We start from the raw sequence: 22,331 nt of genomic DNA, 5'->3' as shown, positions 1-22,331 counted from the left end.
CGTATACAAGTAGGTATAATATTCATGTATGGGATAGTCCCTCTAATAATTAAAATTCTGTCATCATTTACTCACCCTCATGTCGTTCCAACCCTGTATGACTTTCTTTCTTCTGAGGAATGTAAAAGAAGAAATTCTGATGAATGTTAGTAATTAAACAGCTTCGGTTTCCATTGACTTCCCTTGTACGGATAAAAATACAGTGGAAGTAAATGGCAACAGAACTGTTTGGTTACCAACATTCTTCAAAATATTTTATTTTGAGTTCCGCAGAGGAAAGTAAGTCAGACAGGTTTGGAATGATACTGGGTACAGTAAATGATGACAGATTTTAGGCTGAATATCTTTTAAGCAGTATAACATGTTTTGCTGACCTGTAGGGGGCATGGCAGTGGCAGGCTGAAGTCTGTTCTCTCAGTGTAGAGCTGCAAAAGGCTAAAAACGTCCCGACTGCGCACAGCGTCCTGTAGATATTTGCGTTTTGTTTCTGGTGAGCTGCCAGTATTTTGTGCAAACTGCCATTCCATATACTTTGAGAGAATGAAGTCCTTACGTATGGCCCTGCAAATAACGCCAACTATTTTAATACACAGCCTTTTATCAGTTATCAAAAATGGCATTGTGAATTAACAGATGTCCAATACCAATAACATTTGCTTTTTTGTTTTTTCATCTAGTGAGACACTGTAAAAATGAACATCTCTGCAATTTCTACTCGCTCATTACAAGCCACAGATGGTAAGAGAGAACATAACTGAAGCTAGGGCCGTCCCAAGCTGGGGTGGGGCCCAGTGCAAGGTAGGTGTGGGGACCCCTGTTTGTCCATTAAGGATCACATTCAGGAGGGGGGTCCCCTATGGCCTGTTTGCAACAGGGTCCCCTTGAGTGAGGTAAAATGTGTGAGTAAAGATGAATATAACTGGTGTCGGACGTGACTCATTAGTGCAACTCTCCTCTCTTTTCAGGGTACCTTGTTGGACAGATGTGGGTTGAAACACTACAGAGACTGCCATTAGGACAAATCCTGCCCTGAGCCTATAGACAGACACCAGAAGACCACAGATGTGAGAGCTCTTAAAGGGGCCATGCTTTCTAACACATTTATTTGTTAATAGCGGAAATCAATTCAGTTATGTTAATTAAAAATCCAAGGATTCTTGCACCAGAAAAACTGTTATTTAGCTTTCCATAACATTTGCACTTTTTCTGACCCTTAAAATTGCACAGGCTATTTTGCTACTGTACCTTTAAGACTTACAGCTGCTGTTCAAGGTTTGGGTCAGTAAGATTTTTTTTCTTGATAGAAACTAATACTCGTATTCCACACAGACCCATTAAGTTGATTAACAGTTACCGTCAGACAAATGATGTCACACCAAATCAGCATATTAGAATGATTTCTGAAAGACTATATGACACTTAAGACTTGAAAATTTAGTTTTGCCATCACAGGAATCGATTGCATTGATATAAACATGTTATAAATATGAATGTTATTTCAGGGCTCTCTCCAAGATTCTATTAATAGAGCTATTCATTTAGGACAGCTGGCAAGATTAGTGTAAACAACCATACTTCCTTCATTGATTTTGACAGCGAAGTCAAAGTCAAATGGTTCAGTTTAAAGGTTAAAGTAATTTGGATGTCCCTGAGCTTTCAAATTACTTTCATGAATGATCAATTTAAAACAAAGTGAAAAGCTTTGCACCATCTGCAGACAGGTTAATTGTGTACAGAGAGGTTACGGCTGGCCCAGTCAGGAAAAGTGCTCTTTTGCTGAAAAAAATAATAATTAATGATTGAGAGGGAATTGAGTGGTACAAATGCTATGTGAAATACTAAAGACACCAGGTGATATGGGGACACAGAGACTCCAAGAGCTGAAATCATTTGGCTACTGTCTGAAGAGCAGTTACAGTGCTGCTCATCACTCACATGTCACTGTCTGCTGACGGCTTCACAGACGGACTAGGAAGATTGGCCTCCACGATTTCATTAAAACCCGAATTCCCCATGTTTCTTGCCAGCTAAGGAGCATAAGAGAGAAAGAGCCATAAATCTGCAGGTAGTGGTTAGAATCATATGAAATTGCTGATATTGTCATTCTGTGAAAAAAAAATCTCTCTTTTCACAAGTGCATTAAAAAAGACAAGCAGATACAGTAAACAGTGCATGAATTAATTTCCCTTGTCTGTTGATCGCTGTAAATCCTTACCAGCAATTCTGAAGTGCCTAGTTTGTCAAGAGAAAGCGACTGAATACGTGAATAATGTACACCCATTTCCCGATGGATCCCTGAGCACTCAATGCACGTCAGGATTCCCAGGTTTATAGAGATCCAAGACGCATCTGAAAGGAAAGAAAACACATTATCAGCTGCTTGACAGTCTGAAACTGGGTTAAATGAAGGCTTATTAGCAGTAAATGAAGGCTTATTACGAATAAATACAGCCTGATTGATTTTTTTTTATACTATAACTTCAACTAAAATAACTAACTAACATTGGCCCAGTGTGAAAGTGCTCTGGTAATATTCAATGACACACATTTAGCAATGAAGACAAAAGGTGCAGCCGAGAAAAAACTGTCCTCTCCAGCAACATCATCAGCATTTCTTAGAGGAAACGTGCCTATAAATCCAGCTGGCAATTCGCTCATGTACACACACTGGGTTTTAATTTAATTAAACATGATTTATGGACAGGCACTGAAAAAACAGCATGAACAGAGGACCAGGATGCGATGGGGCCCTGCTTAAACCACTTAGTTTCCATTTCTAACCCTGTTTTATTCCAACTGCAGTGTCAAAATAAATATGAAGGACTGTGTCATATAAACACTGTCTGTGAGAATGGTTCAAGATCCCTTGACATTAGATTTTTGTGGCTAAAAGTTGACCAAACTCACTTTTAGCTTGCTACATTTCATTTTTACAGTCTTCTGGGAAAACACGGTATAACCACGGTACCGAATAAGACAAAATATTCAAGATGGGGGAAACCAAAATATAAAATCTTAAGAACTGGTAAATGAAAAATGCATATTAATCAACTGCTATTCTGAATATTAAGAATCTACCTATAGTGGTTTCTGCCCTGGTACCAAATGATTATCATTTTCATTTACCATGGCATTGACACAGGACTTCTAGATACTTCAAAGAAAGCCTTAATACTTAAAGCACATTTGTGTTATGGTAAACACTTTATTTTTGCACCTGGAGCCCCACAGTCGCAGCAAACATTGTTTCCAGGCATGCGGCGGATATCCTCAGTGATGGCTCGTGTCAGATCCTCAACGCTGTTCTCTCCACTTGGCCTCTTCTCATCCAGAGCCACATTCAGAGCCTCCTGCTTACTGTTTGTTAGCACTGATATCCACCTGATATTTTCAGTAAGGTGCAATAATAAGTATAACCATTAGAGGGCGACTACACAGTTCAGATTGAAGACATGAAGCTTGCATCAGTATTCCCAGGTGGCACAATGCATAAAAAAAGCCATTTGTGACTAATTATGAGAAGTTACATCAGGTTTCATTTGCAATTAATGAGAAGATGCCCTCGGTCACAGCTCAGGGAGTTTCTGTACACAGTTTAAGGCTTTGTGCACTTCTATTCAGTGAATAAACTCTTTTGGATTCATTTCTGAAAAGGTGCAGTATAATAATCTCTTCACTAGCTCCTCTTTAACTCTGGCATTTAGCAGAAGATAGAAGCCTGGGCTGTGATCTGACATGGAAAGCACTTCAGTCAACGTACAGACAGTGTTTTTAAAAGAAGTCTGTGAAATTTACTGGGATATATTGTTACAATTTAAAATAACAGTTTTCTATTACAATATATGTTTATTAAAGTAATTTATTAATGCGATGCAAAGCTGAATATTTACCAGCCATTATTCCAGTCTTAAGTGTCACGAGATGCTTCAGAAATCATTCTAATATGCTCATCTGGTGCTCAGGAAATATTTATTTATTATTATTTATCTGATATTTCTTACAGTAAATACAGTAATACATCATTTACATCTCATTTACAGTTTGTGCATAGTTATAGATAAATGTAGTATGAAAAAAAGGTTTGCGTTGCTTGGATTTATGCATAATTATGTTGAAATTACTCATTTAGGTGAATAAGTGCTCGAGTAGGTTCGGGTTGAACTAAATAGGGCCATTTGGGCAACATTTATTGCTATGAACAAACTAAAGAAAATACTTACGCCACACAATCAGACTCATCATCGGCCAGGAAATGGTACGTGCGATTATCTAAGAAAAAAGAAAAACCCTCATTATCTCTTTGCAAATTCACAATTCATTCTCAGTTGGCACCAGCAAACTTGCAATCAGCAAACAATCAGCAGAGATAAAACAGGTTTGAGGTCTTATGTTAAAATATTAGTGGCAGGAAAGAACAAACAATTTGTGCTCAAGTGCAAATAGTGAATTTAAATAGTGCCCTGTTTTTAGAACAACCTGCCTTTAGTTCAAAGACTCTAGTATACGATCTCAAAATATGTCATGATTCTTACATAATGTCATAATGAAACTAGAGACATGAGGCCAGAGTAATGCAGATCCAATTAACAATTCTCTAAGGCCGGTTCACTTCAGTTTGGAGTGAAGATCCTGAAATCTACCTTGGATGGGGTTTATTTTCAATGATATCACATGGGGCAGAGCTCTTGGTTGGGAAATGCCAAGAGGGTGCGTGGTCAACTCACGTGAGATGAGGTCAAAGCATTTCTTGTCTTCTAGACTTGGTTTAATTTGGCAGGTGAGGAGATTCAGTTTAGTTGGCGATTTATTAGGCTGCAACAAAAGGATAGCACATCATCACTAACATATCATAACTAAAGGCCCGTTTAGTGATATTAATTTTTATCTCATTTGTATTGTGTATCAGCGCTGGTTTCAGCCTTTGAAAATGTAACTGAACATCACGGAAGCATAAAATCTAAAATAATTATATAAATATAAATTAAATTAAATATGAATAGTTATATATTTATAAATAAATATAGTCTTAATAAAAAGTAAAAATTATAACAAGTCGATTATAATAGAAATTATATACAAGTAAATATAAGATTGGAGTAATAGCTTCTGAAAATTCAGCTTTGTCATCACTGAAATAAATTACATTTTAAAATATATTCAAATAGAAAACAGTTATTTAAAAAATATAATATTTTTTTCAAAATATTACCGTTCTTATTGATTTTGATCAAATAAATGTAGCCCTGGTAAGCGAAAAAGATGCCTTTCAAAAATATAAAATATCTTAAACTTTAGAACTGTACTGTATAAAAAATAAAAAATAAAAAATAAATAAAAAAATAAAAAAAATGAATAAAATTTACTAAACTATTCATAGTACAACATTAAAAATGACAGATCCACACAGTACAACACTACAATACTAGGTGCGAAATGCCATTTTAAGATGCATTGTTTAATATCATATGCATGATTTTGACAACAGAAATTTCCTGTTTGCTCTGCAAAGGACTTACAGATATTCCTGGAAAATCTGCAACTCATTTGGTAAACTAAAAACCTGAAGAGTGCTTTAATAAGGTTATACCAAGTTTCACAGCACTATTACAGCCTACACTGTAGAGCTGAACACATATCCAGGATGGATTCACAGTTCATCACCGAAACCAGCAGAAGAAGAAAAAAAGCTTGCTGCTGGATTTAAAGAGAGAGATGTGAGTACTCACAGTTCCGTGAGCGATGGTAAGATAGCAGTTCTGCACGGTACATTTCCTCTTCTGCCACATCTTCCTCAACCTATCAGAGAAATGAGATTATCAGCACAGCATCCACGTCACTTTCTCCTCAATCAACACAAAGCTATACAGTGAATGCAGAGACAGATACGTGTGTAACTCCCAGCACAGCGTGTCCTACAGCACATGAATAATTTGAAACGATGGGCTACCAGAGCACTTCCAAAAGGATTTATCATGTTACGTCATGTTTGAAGAATGCAGGATCTGGGATCAGAAATTTGATAATATCACAACCATTCATTCATTTACCCATCACTCCTCTTGTAGAGGTAGCCTGATTTCTCTGTGCCATATTGCTTGTTGCCTTGAAGCTGATGCATGCTGTACACAGTCTGTCTGCTTAGAGAATCCTGCACAACAGAAGCATAAATGGGAAAAGTCATGGTTTGTTTATATGTGGTGCCCAAAAAGCTTTGGTGATTTTCATTGCCTCTGTGCATGGGATATTACACAAAACAGCATAAAGGGATAGTTCCTTTTTTTGTTCTTGGGAACATTAAATTATCGTAAAATTAGTCCATATGATAAGAGATGATACGTTTCAGTTCACTTTTATTCTAGGGGAAAGAGTGATGTGAGCAATGTGCGAAATATATTCACGTGTGTTTCATGTAAAAAAGAAAGTCATAGATTAAATGATGACTGAAGTTGCATTTTTTGCTGAATGTAAAAGTAAAGTCTAAACCTCTCAAGCTGAGGAGAAAGTCACACAAATGTTATTCATGCATCGAGGTGCTAACACCAAGAGGAAGTACCAGCTCACACTTATTATGAAGGGTTAATACACGCAGGAAATGCACAACAGATGAATGCCACTCATGCAATGAGATATATTTGAGGATTAATGATGTTTCAGTGATAGAATTTAAGACATCTTAAGTCTACAGGGCAAGTGTACGAAGAAGCATGCTGTTGACAGCTGAACATATGTTTAACTTGAAATATTCCAAATATCAACGGCTTTCAGAAATCAGAAACATGATAATCGGACACGAATGTTTCAGTGCAGTCTGACAGGAAAGGTGCATTCCTAACAACAACGTCACACATGCACAAATTCATTTTTTCAACTGCAGTGGGAAACATAAGGTGACAGTTCATGTGCAAGGGTTTATCGGTAATTACAGATGCTTGTTAACATCACATGCTAAGTAAAAAAATACTCTCAACTTACTCTCCTGGACTGCTATTTTGTCAGAAAAGCATTTAGAAAAACAATTATGTTAAGAGCTGCTCTTCACAGTCATTCCAGGCAATTTTATTTAATTTATTGTAGAAGATGATTGACAGAAACAAAAATAAATTGATCCCCCTCCACCATAATCCCATTTAATACTTGAATAGGACTAACAAATAACCCCATAAGACCCTATCTATTTATTACCCGGACAAATAATATATACCGCATGCACTGCAACATAAAATGTTATTGATTTTCCTGGAGTGAATCAATAGTGGTGGGTGAACTCTGAGACAGGAAAAACATATAGTAGAGCATAGTGGTGGGTTAGTGATATCAGTGATATACATACAGTACATAGACACACATATATATATATCAGTGTGTGTGTGAGAAATCTGTGCGAATTCCAAAGCAGGAAAAATGAGTGTGCAAATACAGCAGGAATGAGGTGCAAATAGAGCGTCGTTCTTTACCTCTTTGAATTCAGGCTGCAGAGCAGGTCTGAGCTGATCTCTGAGAGAACAGAGCTGTCTCTTCTCATCATCCTGCTTATGTTTGATCTACATAAACACACACACACACACACTTAAATTCCTCCAGAGTCATCCTACAAGTCCTCTCCTCCATGTACATTCCCCAAGCCGTGTTTTTCTAAGCGTGATTACTTAGGCTTCGGGTAAGACAATGGCCCTTTCATTAAGTTGTCTGTCACTCACAACATCACCGCAGCTGATAAAAGCTGTTTGCTGTATCAGCCATAAATGTGCTGTTACCAACTGCTTACAGTGCTGGTTTTTCTCTGAGTCAGTGTGAGGTATAGCGGTGAAGGCTGGTAACCTTGATGTGCCGTGATCAAAGCAAACAAAGCCGCTCTGTTGAGATTCTTTGTGGTCTTGAATGAAAATCTGGGATGTAAAAGAATCTACATTTTTATCATCAAGAAAATGTTGGTAGCGCTTCCCAGTTCTGATGCAGTTGCTAGATGGTTCTGGTTGATTTCTAGAAGTGTTAATTGAGTATTATTCATATACTACTATAGTACATATTTATTTATATTTTTAATTAGCTTTTACTTTTATGTTTCCAGTTATCATTATAAATTTAGTTTATATTTTTAACTCATTTTGTGGTTTTGTCATTTTGATTTATTTATTTAGATTACTTTTTTATTTCAGTTATAATTTAGTTTTAGTTTTAAGGTTTTCATCTATTTTTTTTTTTTTTTTTTTAGCTTTAGGTCGATAAAAAAAATGTTTTAATTGTTTCAGTTAACAGAAATAATCCTGATTGCTAGGTACTTTAAGAGGAATTTTGGATGCTTTTCAGCTGGTCGAGCTAGGAAATCAGCAAGTTAACCAGCTAAACCAGACCAAGAGTCCAACTTGATCCACATTAGGTTGTTTAAAAAAGGTTTTTCAGCAGGATGGAATTTTATATCTAAGATGAGAGTCAGTGTGAGTGTGCACGTATTGATATGATCGACTTTTATACTATTTTTAGCCTTCAAACTATTGATCTGGGTTGACTATACAAAGCATGTACAAAGAGATGAAGAAATATTATGAATGCACTATGTTATCTATGGGGGTGATGGGATACCATAAAGATGCAGAACAATTGCCCAAAAGTCATTTGCTGCTCAGCATGAGAAATCTACTCACTGAGATATATTTGGCTGAGAATGAACAAAGAATGTGAAGGATCCTCAGTACTTTTCATTTAAAAAAATAAAGACCTCGCTTATAAGATTGTGTCCTTTATGAAGAAATCTTAATACACTTGGGATCTATATGATGGACTGAGAGATTAGGGCCAATGTCATGCTCATCCTGGGCTTCATTGCTGCAAAGTGAGATGTGTTCTGAATACAGATTAGCAGATCCACCACATGACCATGACTCCCATAAACACACACACACACACACACACACACATCCTGTTAGTTGGAATGGATTTTGATTATACAGGGCCTAATCTATCAAATTGCTTGGTAGACGATGTACAGGTTATTTGTCTGAATTATTTCAAGTCAGTTTGGATTTCAACAACTTTTTCTGCATTCTGACCTTCCCTTGAGTATGCCATTACTCTCTAAAAGGTAAGCTCTCTGAATTAACAATTGAAATGTCAGTTTAGTATAATTATTCAAAATTTAGGGATAAAAGTGAAGTGATAAAAATATTTGGACAATTCTTTACTTTTTCAAACTAGAGTTATAATCACATTGTACCATAAGATAAGAGCTAAGAGGAGCTAAAGGTTTGGAATAGATAGGGTAATGAAAATAATAATATACTGTCATTTAAATTATTAAAATTGGAATTAGTAATAGTAATAGCAATATTCAATAATAATAATACTAATAATAAGCAGAAGAAAAACAAAATAACAACAATAAAAAATATGAAAGTATACGTTTACATTTTTTATATATTTTAGTTTAATTATATTACATTTATATTATATGTTACAATATATTTTCTATTATATAATTATATATACTATTGTTTTTATTATATATTTTATTTATACTATTATTATTATTATTAACAAGAAGAATAAATAAATAATTATTTATATGCCAACATTTTATTATCATTATATTATTAGTATTGTTGTTGTTACTATTATTAGTAGTAGCATTTTTTTTTTCCTTTCATGCAGCATTACAATGCAGTTACCATCTATTTGAGTCTTGAGTATTTTGTGTATGAAGCCTATGTGCCTGGCAACACAAGAAAACACCTTAGATGGCTGTTCACCCCTATATCATCCACTTTTGTAAGTGTTTTTGTGGCCTATTATGATTTTAAAGTGGGATTTGTGCCACAGCATGCCATCTGCCCTATACATTAAGAACATATCTGTGCAGGCAGCAAACATGGGCAGGATCACTCACAGCACTCAGCTGTCCCGTCAGGACCTCGATGTACTGCTTCAGCTTGTCCGTCGCAGCCAAACACTCCTGAAAGAAACTGACAGGAGAGAGCAGTTTTAATTACAAATCACATAACGAAACGCTGTTGTTAGTCAAGGAAGCATCTCTATTCCTCTTTCGCACTTCTTTCAGTGGTTTCACACCCTCTCAAATTCCAGTCACACTCAAAATAGAGTAACAGACTCGAGCGTGGAAGGATGCGACTATAAGGAAGGGCAATCAGTCACACCACACATGCATTTAACTGATGGTGATGTGCCAGGCAGGCACAGGTGTGCCTCCCAGCACACAGATTTCTCTTCACACGGATGACTTTGTTCATTTTGTCATGGTACGGTTCATGCCAGTGGACAGATCTACTGTGAGAGACTGAATAGCTTGCTTTATAGTGACTTCTCCTAAAAAGGATTGTTATGTATCCATAGAAATGCACAATAAATTGACAAAACCTTTCAAAATCAGAGTTTTATCACTGACTTACTTGCATTGGGAGTGGTAGTGTTTGATGAGGTTCTGTAGCAGGTCTACTCCTTTCTTGGTCTTAATTTCATTTACTTTAATGAGGTACTGTATATGAGGAGAACAAATGAGATTTAAAGAAATTATTACTTCTATTCGGCAAGGACACTTTGCATTGATAAAGACTTTTACATTGTTATAAAAAAAAGTATGTTTCAAATAAATGCTTTTTAACTTTCTATGCATCAAAGAATCCTGAAAAAAGACAACACCATTTCAACAAAAATATTAAGCAGCACAACTGCTTAAAATGAATGATAATAAGAAATGTTTCTTGTGCACCAATTCGGCATATCAGAATGACTTGTAAAGGATCGTGACACTGAAGACTTGAATAATGGCTGTTGAAGATCCAGCTTTGAATCACAGGAATAAATTGAATTTTAAATATATTTTCAAATATTTAATATTTGTTATAATATTTCAAAATTGTACTGATTTTACTGTATTTTTTATCAAATATATGCAGCCTTAGTGACCATTTTGTAACATTAAAAATTCTTACAGAACCTAAACCTTTAATAGTATAGTGTTAGGTCATGCAGATGTACAGTCAGTGATTGCATTGATTTTGAGAGCAATATTGTCTTAATAATATAACGTTAAATTTTAAAAAGTAATTTAAAGTAATAGTGTCCTAGGGAAAGTTTTTACCACTCATATTTAAAGATGACAATACAGATAAGCTGATCACAGCATTAATCTAACAACATCTGTCATGTTCCTCTACAGCTGCTTACACAAACATGAGCCGATCTTACTTCACACATCTGTAGCTGGAACATCCTGCGCTCTTTCTCCATCTCTTCTGCAATCTCTCCTCCGCTCACCTCTGTGCGCACCATACCATACTGCTTCGCCAGTTCCCTCTTCTCCTTTTCGATTTTAGTGCTGAAGGGGACAGAAATCACATGACAGTGTGGTCAGCTCTACTGTATAGGGTATTACTTCATAATACACAAACAGATGGTATGTATTTGATTCGTGGAACGAGAAGTGAAGTGCGACACTTACAAGAATTACAATCAAATGAAGAACAGAAATTAGAAGGAGCAAAATAACAGTACAGGAAGTACTGAAGGATTTCTGGCAACAATCAAAGGTTAGCAAGAACATGGACTTTCAACTTTGCTACGTTAAATCTACAAAACAGAAATTATGACTCAATTACAACAAATTGTGATTAATCTCTCTCTTTTTTTTTTGGATGAAACACAGAATTTATGTTTCAACCTATAGTTTTTGTTAAAAAAAAAAAAAAAAAAAGGAAATTTCGTAATATTAATTATATTTTCACATGATGTCCATTATAATTAATGCCAAAAGGACCACATTTCTGGTTTGGTGTTCATGAAGGAGGACTTGAGTCCTACAGACATATACACAAGGATAAAACTACACTAAACAACCTAAAAAAACTGTGTGAATAAATATGAGAACGAGAACAGGTGAGAGTGATGCTACAGAGAATATGTAATGTATGAAGCACAAAGAATATGAATCCTACACAGCTTCTAAAATTGGTTGTTATTTCACACACACACACACACACACACACACACACATACACACACACAGACTTTTCTTGCTCATTTAGAAGATTTTACAGTATCTCTAGTCTAATGAATCAAAATAAAACCAGCGCTCAGTGGATGTCAAATAAGACAAAACAGCTTAGTTTAAAAACAGTGTTCTAAAAAGCACTCACAACTTATTCTCATAATCTCTCCACGCCTTGTCAAAAGGCTTTTTCAGGTCCTGACAAGATGAAAACAAGGAGTTAGAACAGAGTCAGTCTTACATCATCTTATGGTCAAAGACAAGAGCATCAAGACAGAAAGAGAAGAATTAAGAAAAGTCTGTCTTATCATAGGTCTCATTACACTCTGCTTATGGTAATGATCAATGTAATAGAGCTCTACAAAGGCAGGGAACACATATGCCTTGTTGCCTTCTGGGAAAATGTCCTTCACATTTCATCTATATTTAATGGTATGTTGGGTACTATCAAAAAATGTTTAATATTTATACAAATTGTTTGAATCTGATTTAATTAGCTGAACTTATAAAATTAGTTAAAGTCAGATTTATCTACATTTATCTGATGGTAACATTTATAAAGCAAACACAAGAAAAATGTCACTTCAAGTGGATCGCTTGTATTGCAGATTCAACTTACACCTTTGACCTCTTTCAGATCCCCTTTTACCAGTGAGTCCAGGAAGAAGTTCACGTTGTGCAACATGCTCTTAAACTGATAAAAACAGAAATATTAAAATGGAAAGTATGAGCTGACAAACCCCACTGATGTCAGCATATACTTGCAAACAAACATCATTAGAAATAAATTTAACATGAATACACATGGAAGGGGATAAGGAACTGTGGACAGAGAGCTCAGACAACCTTTGGTGAGGAAGCTGAGTTGTTTGCATGTAAGGCCTATCTTGTAAGTCCAAACCATGACTATTACTAAAAACAACATGGGATTACGCAGAAGCCTAATGGAAAGCCCTCACCGGAGGAGCTCCATGTGTCTCACCAAGTTCTTCATTGGCATCAGCAGTTCTTTGGAGAATTCTGCAAACTTATTATATGCAGAGGCTACTTCCTGTTCTCCGTTGTTGCAGAAATTCACAGCCAACTTCTCCATGGAATTGATGTATGACTCCAAATGTGAAATGTGGTCTGGAGGGAGATCATCAGCAAAAATTCAGCACAAACCCACAAACCATGAAAATATATCTAAGAAAACAAAGTTGATTTGATTAAAAGCACATGACAATAACAAAGTTAATAAATTCATACATAGTTTGGCTGAAGGAAATGTTTTGGCATGCTCTGTCAATCTCTAATGAAATAATGCATATTCAAAAGAATAAATTAATGCTGTTTACAGCATAATATGCAGGTCATTCAAAAAACAACTATGGCATAGTAAAGACATTTGAGACAGGATGTTGATAGCAACCGGCTAACTGAAAAAGATTCAATGTAATTTCATGTTACCTTGCCCAGATATGTGCTTTGCTTTGGCTGCTTTCTTCATTTTCTGCAAGATTGCACGGTCAGAGTCCAAGGCCTGTCAAAGGAAAGAAAGAAAAATGACATTTTAAATTATATTAAAATAGCTATTTTATTTTTTACAATATTACTATTTTGAAATAAAATCAATAATTATGTAGCCTTCTTTCAAAAGCATTAAAAGATCTTACCAACCACAAACTTTGGAACGGTACCTTGAATTCAGTGTACGTCAATTTGCATAAATGCTTTTGCAAAATGCATAAATGGAAATGTATTTTCATTACAGACCACTCCAATTTGTTTAAAACGTGTTGAAATAGCCACAGCTCCTTACAGAAACACATTTCCTGTTTCAAAACAGCAATTACATGCAATCGTGAAATGATTATGAAATCATAAAAGGCGTTTGCCCACCGAAACTAGAATGCTGAAATTACACCTGCTATATTTTCTATACTAAAATCTAATCTAGTGACATGAGTAATGCAAATGTTGAGTCACTATAAGGCAACAACTGGAGCATGAAGTCTGATTGTTGTGTCATTAATAAACAAGCAAAATTAATTAACAGCTTTGTTAGTCATGTGTTTACAGTCTGCCATCTGAGAGCATGATACATTGCTGTTTGTGGTTCAGAATAGTGAATTGCCTTCAACAAGTTGGCTCATTTAAGCTATTTCCACCTACCACAATAGTGGTACAATATGTTGTGCAATAAAAAAGCATTTGTTGCATTATGGGGCCTCATAAACAAGATTCCAGATTTTTTTCACATAGTGTCGCAACATGCCTGAGATTGACTGCCTAGTTTCTTCATATCTTGAATGGGAAACAGTATTTCCTGTGGATGTCTGTCCCAATTATCCCTCCCTTCATTCAGCATAAACAGTTTGTTCCCCAGGGTGTACAATGAAGCCCTGCAGAGGGTCGTAACACTTTCCTAGCTCATATCCCATCAGCATGTTTAGCAGAACCCTAAACGGTGCCCATCTTTTTAACCACAGGTGATTTAACATTATTAAATTTTTACAAAGAGAGAAATCTCCAAAATCTTATTAGCTTAAAAAGAAAGGTTTGGGTTTAGTACTTGAGGGTGACCCCGGAAGGCCTTTAGCAAAAAGCAATTCATTTGTTTGCTCCAGTTGAGAAAAAAGGAAAGAGGGCAGCTGCCATGTGAGGATCAAACTAAATATCTACAACAGTACATTCAATAGATAGTCTATGCTGCACTTGTTCCAGGTCAAAAATAGCAATGCAAAATGTAAATCAATTCAAAGAAGTGTTTTTACTATCACAACCATATCATATACCCATAATTAAATGCAAGAAAGCACGAGATTGCACACAAACTCAATGACAACAGGCATTAAATGCTGGATTTTAATTGTTTTTGTGTTAGGACCAAATTGAAAGTCTGGTATTTTATGACACCCAATTTTGCTCTGGAACCATAACGCAGCAAATGATTCCTAGTGTTTTAAAATCATTTCAGATTTTAAAAGTCATGTGTAGTATTCTAGTCTTACAGTATCACATAATAATGAGGTTTCCATGTGAAAAAGTCATTGCTATTAAGTCATGTCTTCGGTCTGATCTGCGGTGTTTAGTCTTGGTGTCTCTGAGCACATGGGTTTTGTTTTGGCAGCTCAGCATGTGTTCTGCTGTCAGTGTGTCTTCCCTCTCCCACTCGTTATCATTCATTCTCTGTGTTCTCTGTCACACCTGTAGCCACTCTTTCCTCATTAGCTCTCCCCTATTTTATTTCCTCTCGTGCTAAGTCTTTTCTCAGACTGTTGTTGTATGTGGTGCAATGCTTTGCTTGTGACCATCTTGTCATGTTTGCTGTTTTGATTTTTAGATTTTGTCTTGATCGGTTCCTTCTCATCCTGCTAGAGTTTATTGGTTCTGCTTCCTGCCCTGGCTATCTCGTTTCTTTTGAGACCTGGATACATTGCCCAAGTTCCTCTCTGCACACTAAACCCTCTCATTCAGGGAGTTCAGTGAGCCTTGGAGACTCTAGGTGTTTCTCAATGTCAAGGAAGGATCCTCGGAAGCCAGTATTTCGAGGATGCTACGTCATCGACATCCGTCGAAGGACTGTTCCAATGTCGAGGATCCTCGGAATTTCAACCAAGGACTGAGTCCTTCATTCGAAGAATATCCCATACACAGGAAAGGATGCATATGTGTATCCTTCGCGCTCTCAAATCACCCACAATCCTATGCGCGCAGCTTTGCTATCTAACGTTAGTTCAAAAATTCAAAAATGTTGAGCGTAAACGTAGTATGAGCGTTAACGGTTTTTATTTGTTACCAAACATTTGTTATAACTGTAGTAAATATAAGTAAAGTTTGATGTTTAAATGCCAGAATAAATTACTACCATATATTGTAAAATATACAAATACAAATGGTTAACTGAACCGGACCTGTCATTTAACAATTGGTTGCGTCAACGGCATTTATTTTATAAATAACTACCGTAGTTAAGTTGTCCAAGTAACGTTATTCAAACGGACCTTTTCACTGACGTAATGACGCAATTACGTGCACTTTCTAGCCTGTTCCATTTACGTGTTCTCCGTATGCTAAAGAGGAGTCTCACCTAGCCTCTGAAGGAGGTGACTTGCAAGGATCAGTCCTACCGAGGAAGCATCCTTGACATTGAGAAACGCCTTCTGTGTCACAAACGACGCTCTGGTTGGTGTGACTACTTGTGTCACGGATAACGCTAGGATTGGTTCCTGCGGAGAGGCTCTTTCCAAGGCCCTGTGGACTTGATGTTATCCTCCATTTTAAGTTCTTGTTGTTTTCCCTATTTGCTCAGTGTGAGCATAAACTTTTCTGTTACCTGCAACTGTGTTTTCCCTGACATGTCACCTCACTTTTCTGAGTGTTTTAACACTGCTGTGCGGTTGCTAGTGTGTTCTAGGTGGATGTTAGGTGGCCACATTCACAAACGTCCTGTGTTTTAAGTTCTCCAAGTCAAAATGAAACCGAGTTGCAATCTTTTTCCATATTGTGACATACACCTGGATATTCAGTCTATCCAGTGGTTGTTGATTGGATTTTAACTTGTAAGTGCCACACTCCAAAGTTGAACCACACATTTAAAATGACGTGTCTCCAGCTAAGAAAATTATGTTCGAGATACATTTTACTAATGTTCCCGGTGAGTTATGAAAATGCATGTTGTATGAACATTCAAAATGTCTTTGGTTATATACAAATGTTATGGATACATTCCGTTTTATCAATTTGCCAACATTATGGGAATGTTACTTTTGAAAATTCTGAGTGTCCTGAAAAAAACAAAAAACTTTAGATGAACATCCAATTAAAATGCTTAAGAAGAATGTTCCATGAATGATGTACAAATAAAAAAGTTTTAATGTTCCTGCATATTAAGTGTAGGAGAGCAGTTTCATAACATGATTAAAACTCTGTAACATAACTACTAGATTCTTTGTTCTCCTTAGCCTTGATGAAATCAACTTCCTTTAAAGAAATCTCAGTTTCTATGGAGACTTCTTCCTGTTTCAAAGCCGAGGACTTCTGTCTGTGACACTCTTGTCTTATCTTGCTGTTTTTATTCTCTAAGGAAATAGGCCTGTCAAATGCCAGCATAAAAGGATTATAAGCAATTAATAATGGTTGACATCGCACATGATAGTATGAAGAGGAAGATGTAACTCACTGTTATTAGTTCAGAGAGCGTGTAATGAACTCCTCGTACAGCACAACTGAGAAACATGTTGGGTGTGATCTGAAATCATCTGACATTGGGCAAGAGTCAACTGTCACTTAAAAAACACTTAAAGGGATAACTGATCCCAAATTTAAACAGCTAGCATTGTTTACTCACCCTCGAACTTGTATCATTTTTTGCTATTCTGTGGAACACAAAATTATTTATTGCAGAAGCTGCTGGGCTTTTAAATGCAGATTTCCAACTTTAATTTTGCCTGTCCTTCACATAAAACTATCATCGCTTGAGAAGACCAAATATATTGTATGGAATACCTTTATATGCTTTATGTTGTTGTGTTCTTTTTGTAGCTTTAACACTTCATTTAAGTTAGATAAACAGGAGACCAAGGAATCACATTCAGAGCAGCTCGTTTTACATCAAGGATGTTTAACTTCCTTAACTTTAGTCCTTCCAGTCAGCTCTGTGTACACTGAGCCAGTAACAGTTCAACCATACAGTGCTTCACCTAGAACAGCACTCCATGCTGAAATTCACATTCCCCTGACTAGGCAGTGAGAATTCTGTACTCAGCATGGCTAAACCTCACAAATCTTTTGTTCTTTATGGCAGCAATGGTGCCTGGCCTTTTAAATTGCATTTAGTGCTATTACATGAAAATGATTGTGAAATTCCCCACAGCACACATAGAAAAGATAGAACAAAGTACATATTAGTAAAGGTCAAAAGGTCAAAATATTCATAGATTTTTACCACATTTTAAAATAGGATAATATCTAATATTGTAATATAATTTAGCAAATTATATTTAGAAATAAATGATTGACTAAACAAACTTACTAACTCATCTGGTTTTCACCTAAATATGAAATAACACCTTAATATGGGATAATATTATACGGAGCCCCGCACATGACATGCAAGGGAAAAAAAAAAGATTGTGCGCACGATTTACTAATTAGTTCCCTCAATGTACTAAAACGTGCACACGATTAATTTTGTGTTCCCTCGATTTACTATTGCATTCCCTCGATTTGCTAAATCGAGCGAACAAATTAGGAAATCATGCACACAATTTATAAATCGAGTGAACGAAATAGTCAATCGAGGGAACGCAATAGTAATCGTGTGCACTTTTTTGTACATTGAGGGAACAAATTAGTAAATCATGCACACTTTTTTCCACACATTTTTAATAATATGACGTATAACATAAAAAAACACACAAAAAAAATCCAGTTATTGAATTCATTCAAAGATGTTACTCTGACAATGGTGCTGTTTCTCGCATTTGAATTAAAATCTTATTTCTTTCAGGTTCTTTTTCCAAAACTTTGTTATTTTCCTTGGCAAAAACAGTGTCTCATTTATCGCAAAAACAGAACAGCTTCTTGTACTAAAACATAAAAGCCACAATGCTTCCTGTTAGGAATCCACCATGAGACATGCAGTAATAATGTTTTGAGCTCTAAGGCATTCTATAATTGAGAAGCACAATCAAATGTGTATCTCCCTCTTTTGTGCTCAATGAAGCAAAGCCCACACAGTTGCTCTTTTAACCACTGGTGGATTTCAGCTACTTAACCAAGGCTAGAAGTGAAATTCAAACAATATTGCACCACACAACGATGAGCTCCTCTGCTCAGTCATTTTCCGCCCATTGTAAGGTAAAAAGGTAAAAAGTGACTTAAAACTGGAAATTTTCAAACAGACATCTTGGATAGCTTATACAAATGTAGTCCAGAAGTGCTATGATCACTCATTTAGACCAGTTGGTCTCATATAAAGTAATAAGGCATGCTATTTTGGTATATTATGCTCTAAAGACAGAGTGGTTTGACACAAACACACACACACAGAAATTCAGAAATAGCAAAAACCCACTCAGATGAAACTCAGCAACAAGAAGAACACAGAGCAGGTTTGTCATAAGTCAGCAGATGTTTTATGATATAACATATGCTGATGCCACTTCATTTGATAAGATGTTGCCAAAATGACATATTACATAATGAAATAAACTTTAAAAGGGATAGTTCACCCAAAAATAGCTATTCTGTCATCAACTCGCCCTTATACCAAAAAAGTGTATGAATTTCTTCTAAAATATTAATAACAAAACTGTTGGTTATCAGTAATGACAGTAATGATTTCACTGGGTCCCTGGGGAAACAATGCCACAGGGTTAAGACAAATCGGTTATCAGTTACTTTACCTGTTGAATTAATTGAATTTTATTTTATTTTATTCTGAAGATGCTCTCGGCAGTTTTATTTTTCTAGAAGAATAATATCATTCACCTTTAAATATATATTTTACAAAATACTATTCAGTTCTTTGTTTTAAAAAAACTTGCAACTTTAAAAGAACTCTGCATTACTTTAAATGGTTAAAACAACAGCCTCAGCTACTCCTGCTGGTGCAGCAGATTATCCGAGCACTCCAATTATCTTTCATTATTCCTCTCCGGTGCCTCTGCTAATCCCCAGTCGCCTCTCATTTCAATTTACTTTCAGCAATATACAATGGGAACGCACGAGCATCATGTTATGTTGAAGAGAGATAGCTGAGGTGTGTATTGGATCTTCATCAGACTGTCCAGGGAAATCTTTTCAGCTCCTGCTTTGCCATTAAGTCACATGACCTAAACACAGACTCTATTATAGCACGGGGGTTCCCTTTATCTCTCTTGAGGTCAGTGCAGATTAAGGCAAAGCATCTGTGTCGTCTTATTTCCCTCTCTTTAATTTTCTCAAATATCAGGTTGGTGGATCCAAGTGTTCACAGTTTTGAATATTAGAGGGCAAGTGAGATTAAACACTAAATGAACTGGAGTAGGTCTTGTACCAAAAGAATGTTAAGCACAGAGCTGAAAATAATTCACTATTTAAAGAGACAGTTCTCCTAAAACATGAAAGTGTGTGTGTGTGTGTGTGTGTGTGTGTGTGTGTGTGTGTGTGTGTGTGTGTGTGTGTGTGTGTGTGTGTGTGTGTGTGTGTGAATGAAGTCCTGGTCTCCAAAAGAACGACCAGACCACCACTCAGACTCTCTTATAGGCTACCGCTTTTGTCTTGAACCCCCCTGAGGCTATGCGTGTGCAAAGCTCACTAGATATTAAGGGTCCCATCCTGTCACATGAAACCCAAACTATAAAGCATGTAATGCGGTGCACTCTTCAATTTGTATGGCTGTGTATTGCACAGGCCAGGTCATCACCATGGTTACTTCACATTCCACTATGTCACTCTTATTAAAGCAGTCATCATTCAATTGTTACCACCATGACCTGGCTGTACGCCTCAAATTGGCACAACTGGGGGTCTGAAAATGAACTCTCCAAGAGCCAATATGAATAAAAATTGGATTCTGGTTTATATTATTATAAGCTTTATTAGAAAAATGATGGCCTGTGCTGTCAAAATCTGCAATAGTAAAAACATATCATTTTTTTCAGGACAATAATATACCAGAAATAAAATATGATCTTCATTAAAACATCCTTTGTCATCCAATCATCACAGCCCTAACCCTGAAATCAGAAGCCAGTGATTGGTTCATAGCTAGGAGGCTTGTTTCAACAACAACAACAGTAACAAAGGATGCTGACACAGAAACGTTACAGTCCTATTCATGGACTGATTCCTCTGCTCCAGAAGATCCACGAATCCAAAGCCGGCTTTTGTTTATGAAGCTCAGTGAATGCGAGATGAAAGGCACGTGCTCGTGATAATACACCAAAAGCTCGTACTGACGCACGAGGAAAGATGCGCGACATAGATAGACATAGGCTAAACAAGAAATAAAAAGTAAATACATTACTGCAAAAACGGAAAGATTGCAAAGTATTCGGTGCAATTTAATGTGCAATAACGACGAGGAAATTATGTTAACGCGCAATGAAATGTGTGATCCTTCCTCTTTCAGCAGTAGCATATTGTATGCCATATAGAGACATGATATTTAATCATTATAACAAATTTAAAAGCACCCCGGTTAAATGAATAAACGATTGATATACTTTAATTGAGGATTTAGCTTGAATTCACCTGGTTCGTGTTGGAAATGGATTCAACAAGACAAAGAGCATCAGTATATGTTGTAGTAATGTTTGAAGCAGTGTTCATACAGAAAAATACATGAAAGCCAACGCGTTCATTGGATTAAGCTGTTCTGCATTGAAACAAAGCAACATTAAAAAGGATAAAGGGCATATTGCCTTCACAAAGACATTCTGAGACCAGCTCCTGATGATGGACAGAACAGAAAGCCTTCATTTCATTCATCATGTTGTACAACTTAACTGTCAAAGACATTACAACGAGCGAATACACCAGAACGCAGCACATGGAAGTCTAATCTCATACCTCCTCGATATTGTAGGCGGAATTTCGGCAACTTGTCATTTTGGTGTAGAAGGAAGAGGTGGTGGGAGAGCTGTAGTCCTCCAAAGTCTCCGCGATAAACTCGTCCACCGATATGAACTCGGGCATTTTGGAGGAAAATTAAGAAAATGCAAATGATAAAAGAAATGTTTCACAGCAAGCCCATTAAAAAGGTTCACACTGTTGGTGAGAGGAAGTAGCTAGGAAAATGTCAAGCAGTTCTGAAAAGTTAAGACAACAGGAAAGTAAAGTCCAGCAGTGTTGTATTTGGCTATAGTGGCGAGAGCGCATAAAGAGGAAACTGGTCGGTTTTAGTGTCAGTCTAGCGCTGACTGCTCGATAGTGCGCATGCGCAGTCGGCCGATGGTCTCAGCACATCGGTGGCTGGGTGGTTGACAGTGGTGAAAGAAACTATTAAAGGCATCCACTGTGGTCAGTATACTATCCGGTAGTGGAGATGGCTTTTTTAAGTGCATTCTGAAAACAAATAAAGACACCAGAGTTGCATAGCCTATATGCTTATATTTATTTAAAAATATTTATATGTTTATACACAGCCACTATGTTAAGACTGTCTTAAAAAATAGTTTGACCAGCAGATAGATAACCGGTAAGTCTTACCTTCAGATTCAAATTAGACCAATCAACCATTTTATGTCTAGTCTTAGCAGGCTATGCAACCGGTAGATATTTTATCTAAGATATTTATTGAATCTCATCTAGGCTCTTAGTTTAATTGCTATGCAGTAACTAATTATGTCAATTAATAATGGAC

The 22,331-nt window shown here is 36.4% G+C and overlaps 1 protein-coding gene across 2 annotated transcripts in view; it reads right to left on the bottom strand.

Annotated features, from left to right (window-relative positions):
• LOC113095906 (arf-GAP with SH3 domain, ANK repeat and PH domain-containing protein 2-like) overlaps positions 1-21,878 on the bottom strand; it is a 29,538-nt gene extending 7,660 nt beyond the window's left edge. For both annotated transcript variants that reach the window (XM_026261233.1, XM_026261234.1), the window contains exons 1-17: positions 21,539-21,878; positions 13,448-13,520; positions 12,981-13,126; positions 12,618-12,692; positions 12,147-12,196; positions 11,200-11,329; positions 10,401-10,486; positions 9,881-9,956; positions 7,455-7,541; positions 6,048-6,148; positions 5,727-5,796; positions 4,725-4,812; positions 4,221-4,269; positions 3,218-3,381; positions 2,216-2,349; positions 1,936-2,027; positions 375-561 (exon numbers count right to left, since the gene is read on the bottom strand). In XM_026261233.1, the coding sequence (XP_026117018.1) occupies positions 375-561; positions 1,936-2,027; positions 2,216-2,349; positions 3,218-3,381; positions 4,221-4,269; positions 4,725-4,812; positions 5,727-5,796; positions 6,048-6,148; positions 7,455-7,541; positions 9,881-9,956; positions 10,401-10,486; positions 11,200-11,329; positions 12,147-12,196; positions 12,618-12,692; positions 12,981-13,126; positions 13,448-13,520; positions 21,539-21,664 (1,734 nt within the window). In that variant the 5' untranslated portion in view covers positions 21,665-21,878. The remainder of the gene's footprint in view (positions 1-374; positions 562-1,935; positions 2,028-2,215; positions 2,350-3,217; positions 3,382-4,220; positions 4,270-4,724; positions 4,813-5,726; positions 5,797-6,047; positions 6,149-7,454; positions 7,542-9,880; positions 9,957-10,400; positions 10,487-11,199; positions 11,330-12,146; positions 12,197-12,617; positions 12,693-12,980; positions 13,127-13,447; positions 13,521-21,538) is intronic.
• Between the last annotated feature and the right edge of the window lie 453 nt (positions 21,879-22,331).

Source organism: Carassius auratus, unplaced genomic scaffold (genome assembly GCF_003368295.1).
Source record: "Carassius auratus strain Wakin unplaced genomic scaffold, ASM336829v1 scaf_tig00215808, whole genome shotgun sequence".
Lineage (NCBI taxonomy): Eukaryota > Metazoa > Chordata > Actinopteri > Cypriniformes > Cyprinidae > Carassius > Carassius auratus.
Note: the sequence above shows the minus strand (reverse complement) of the source record. Positions and strands in the feature narration are given on the sequence as shown.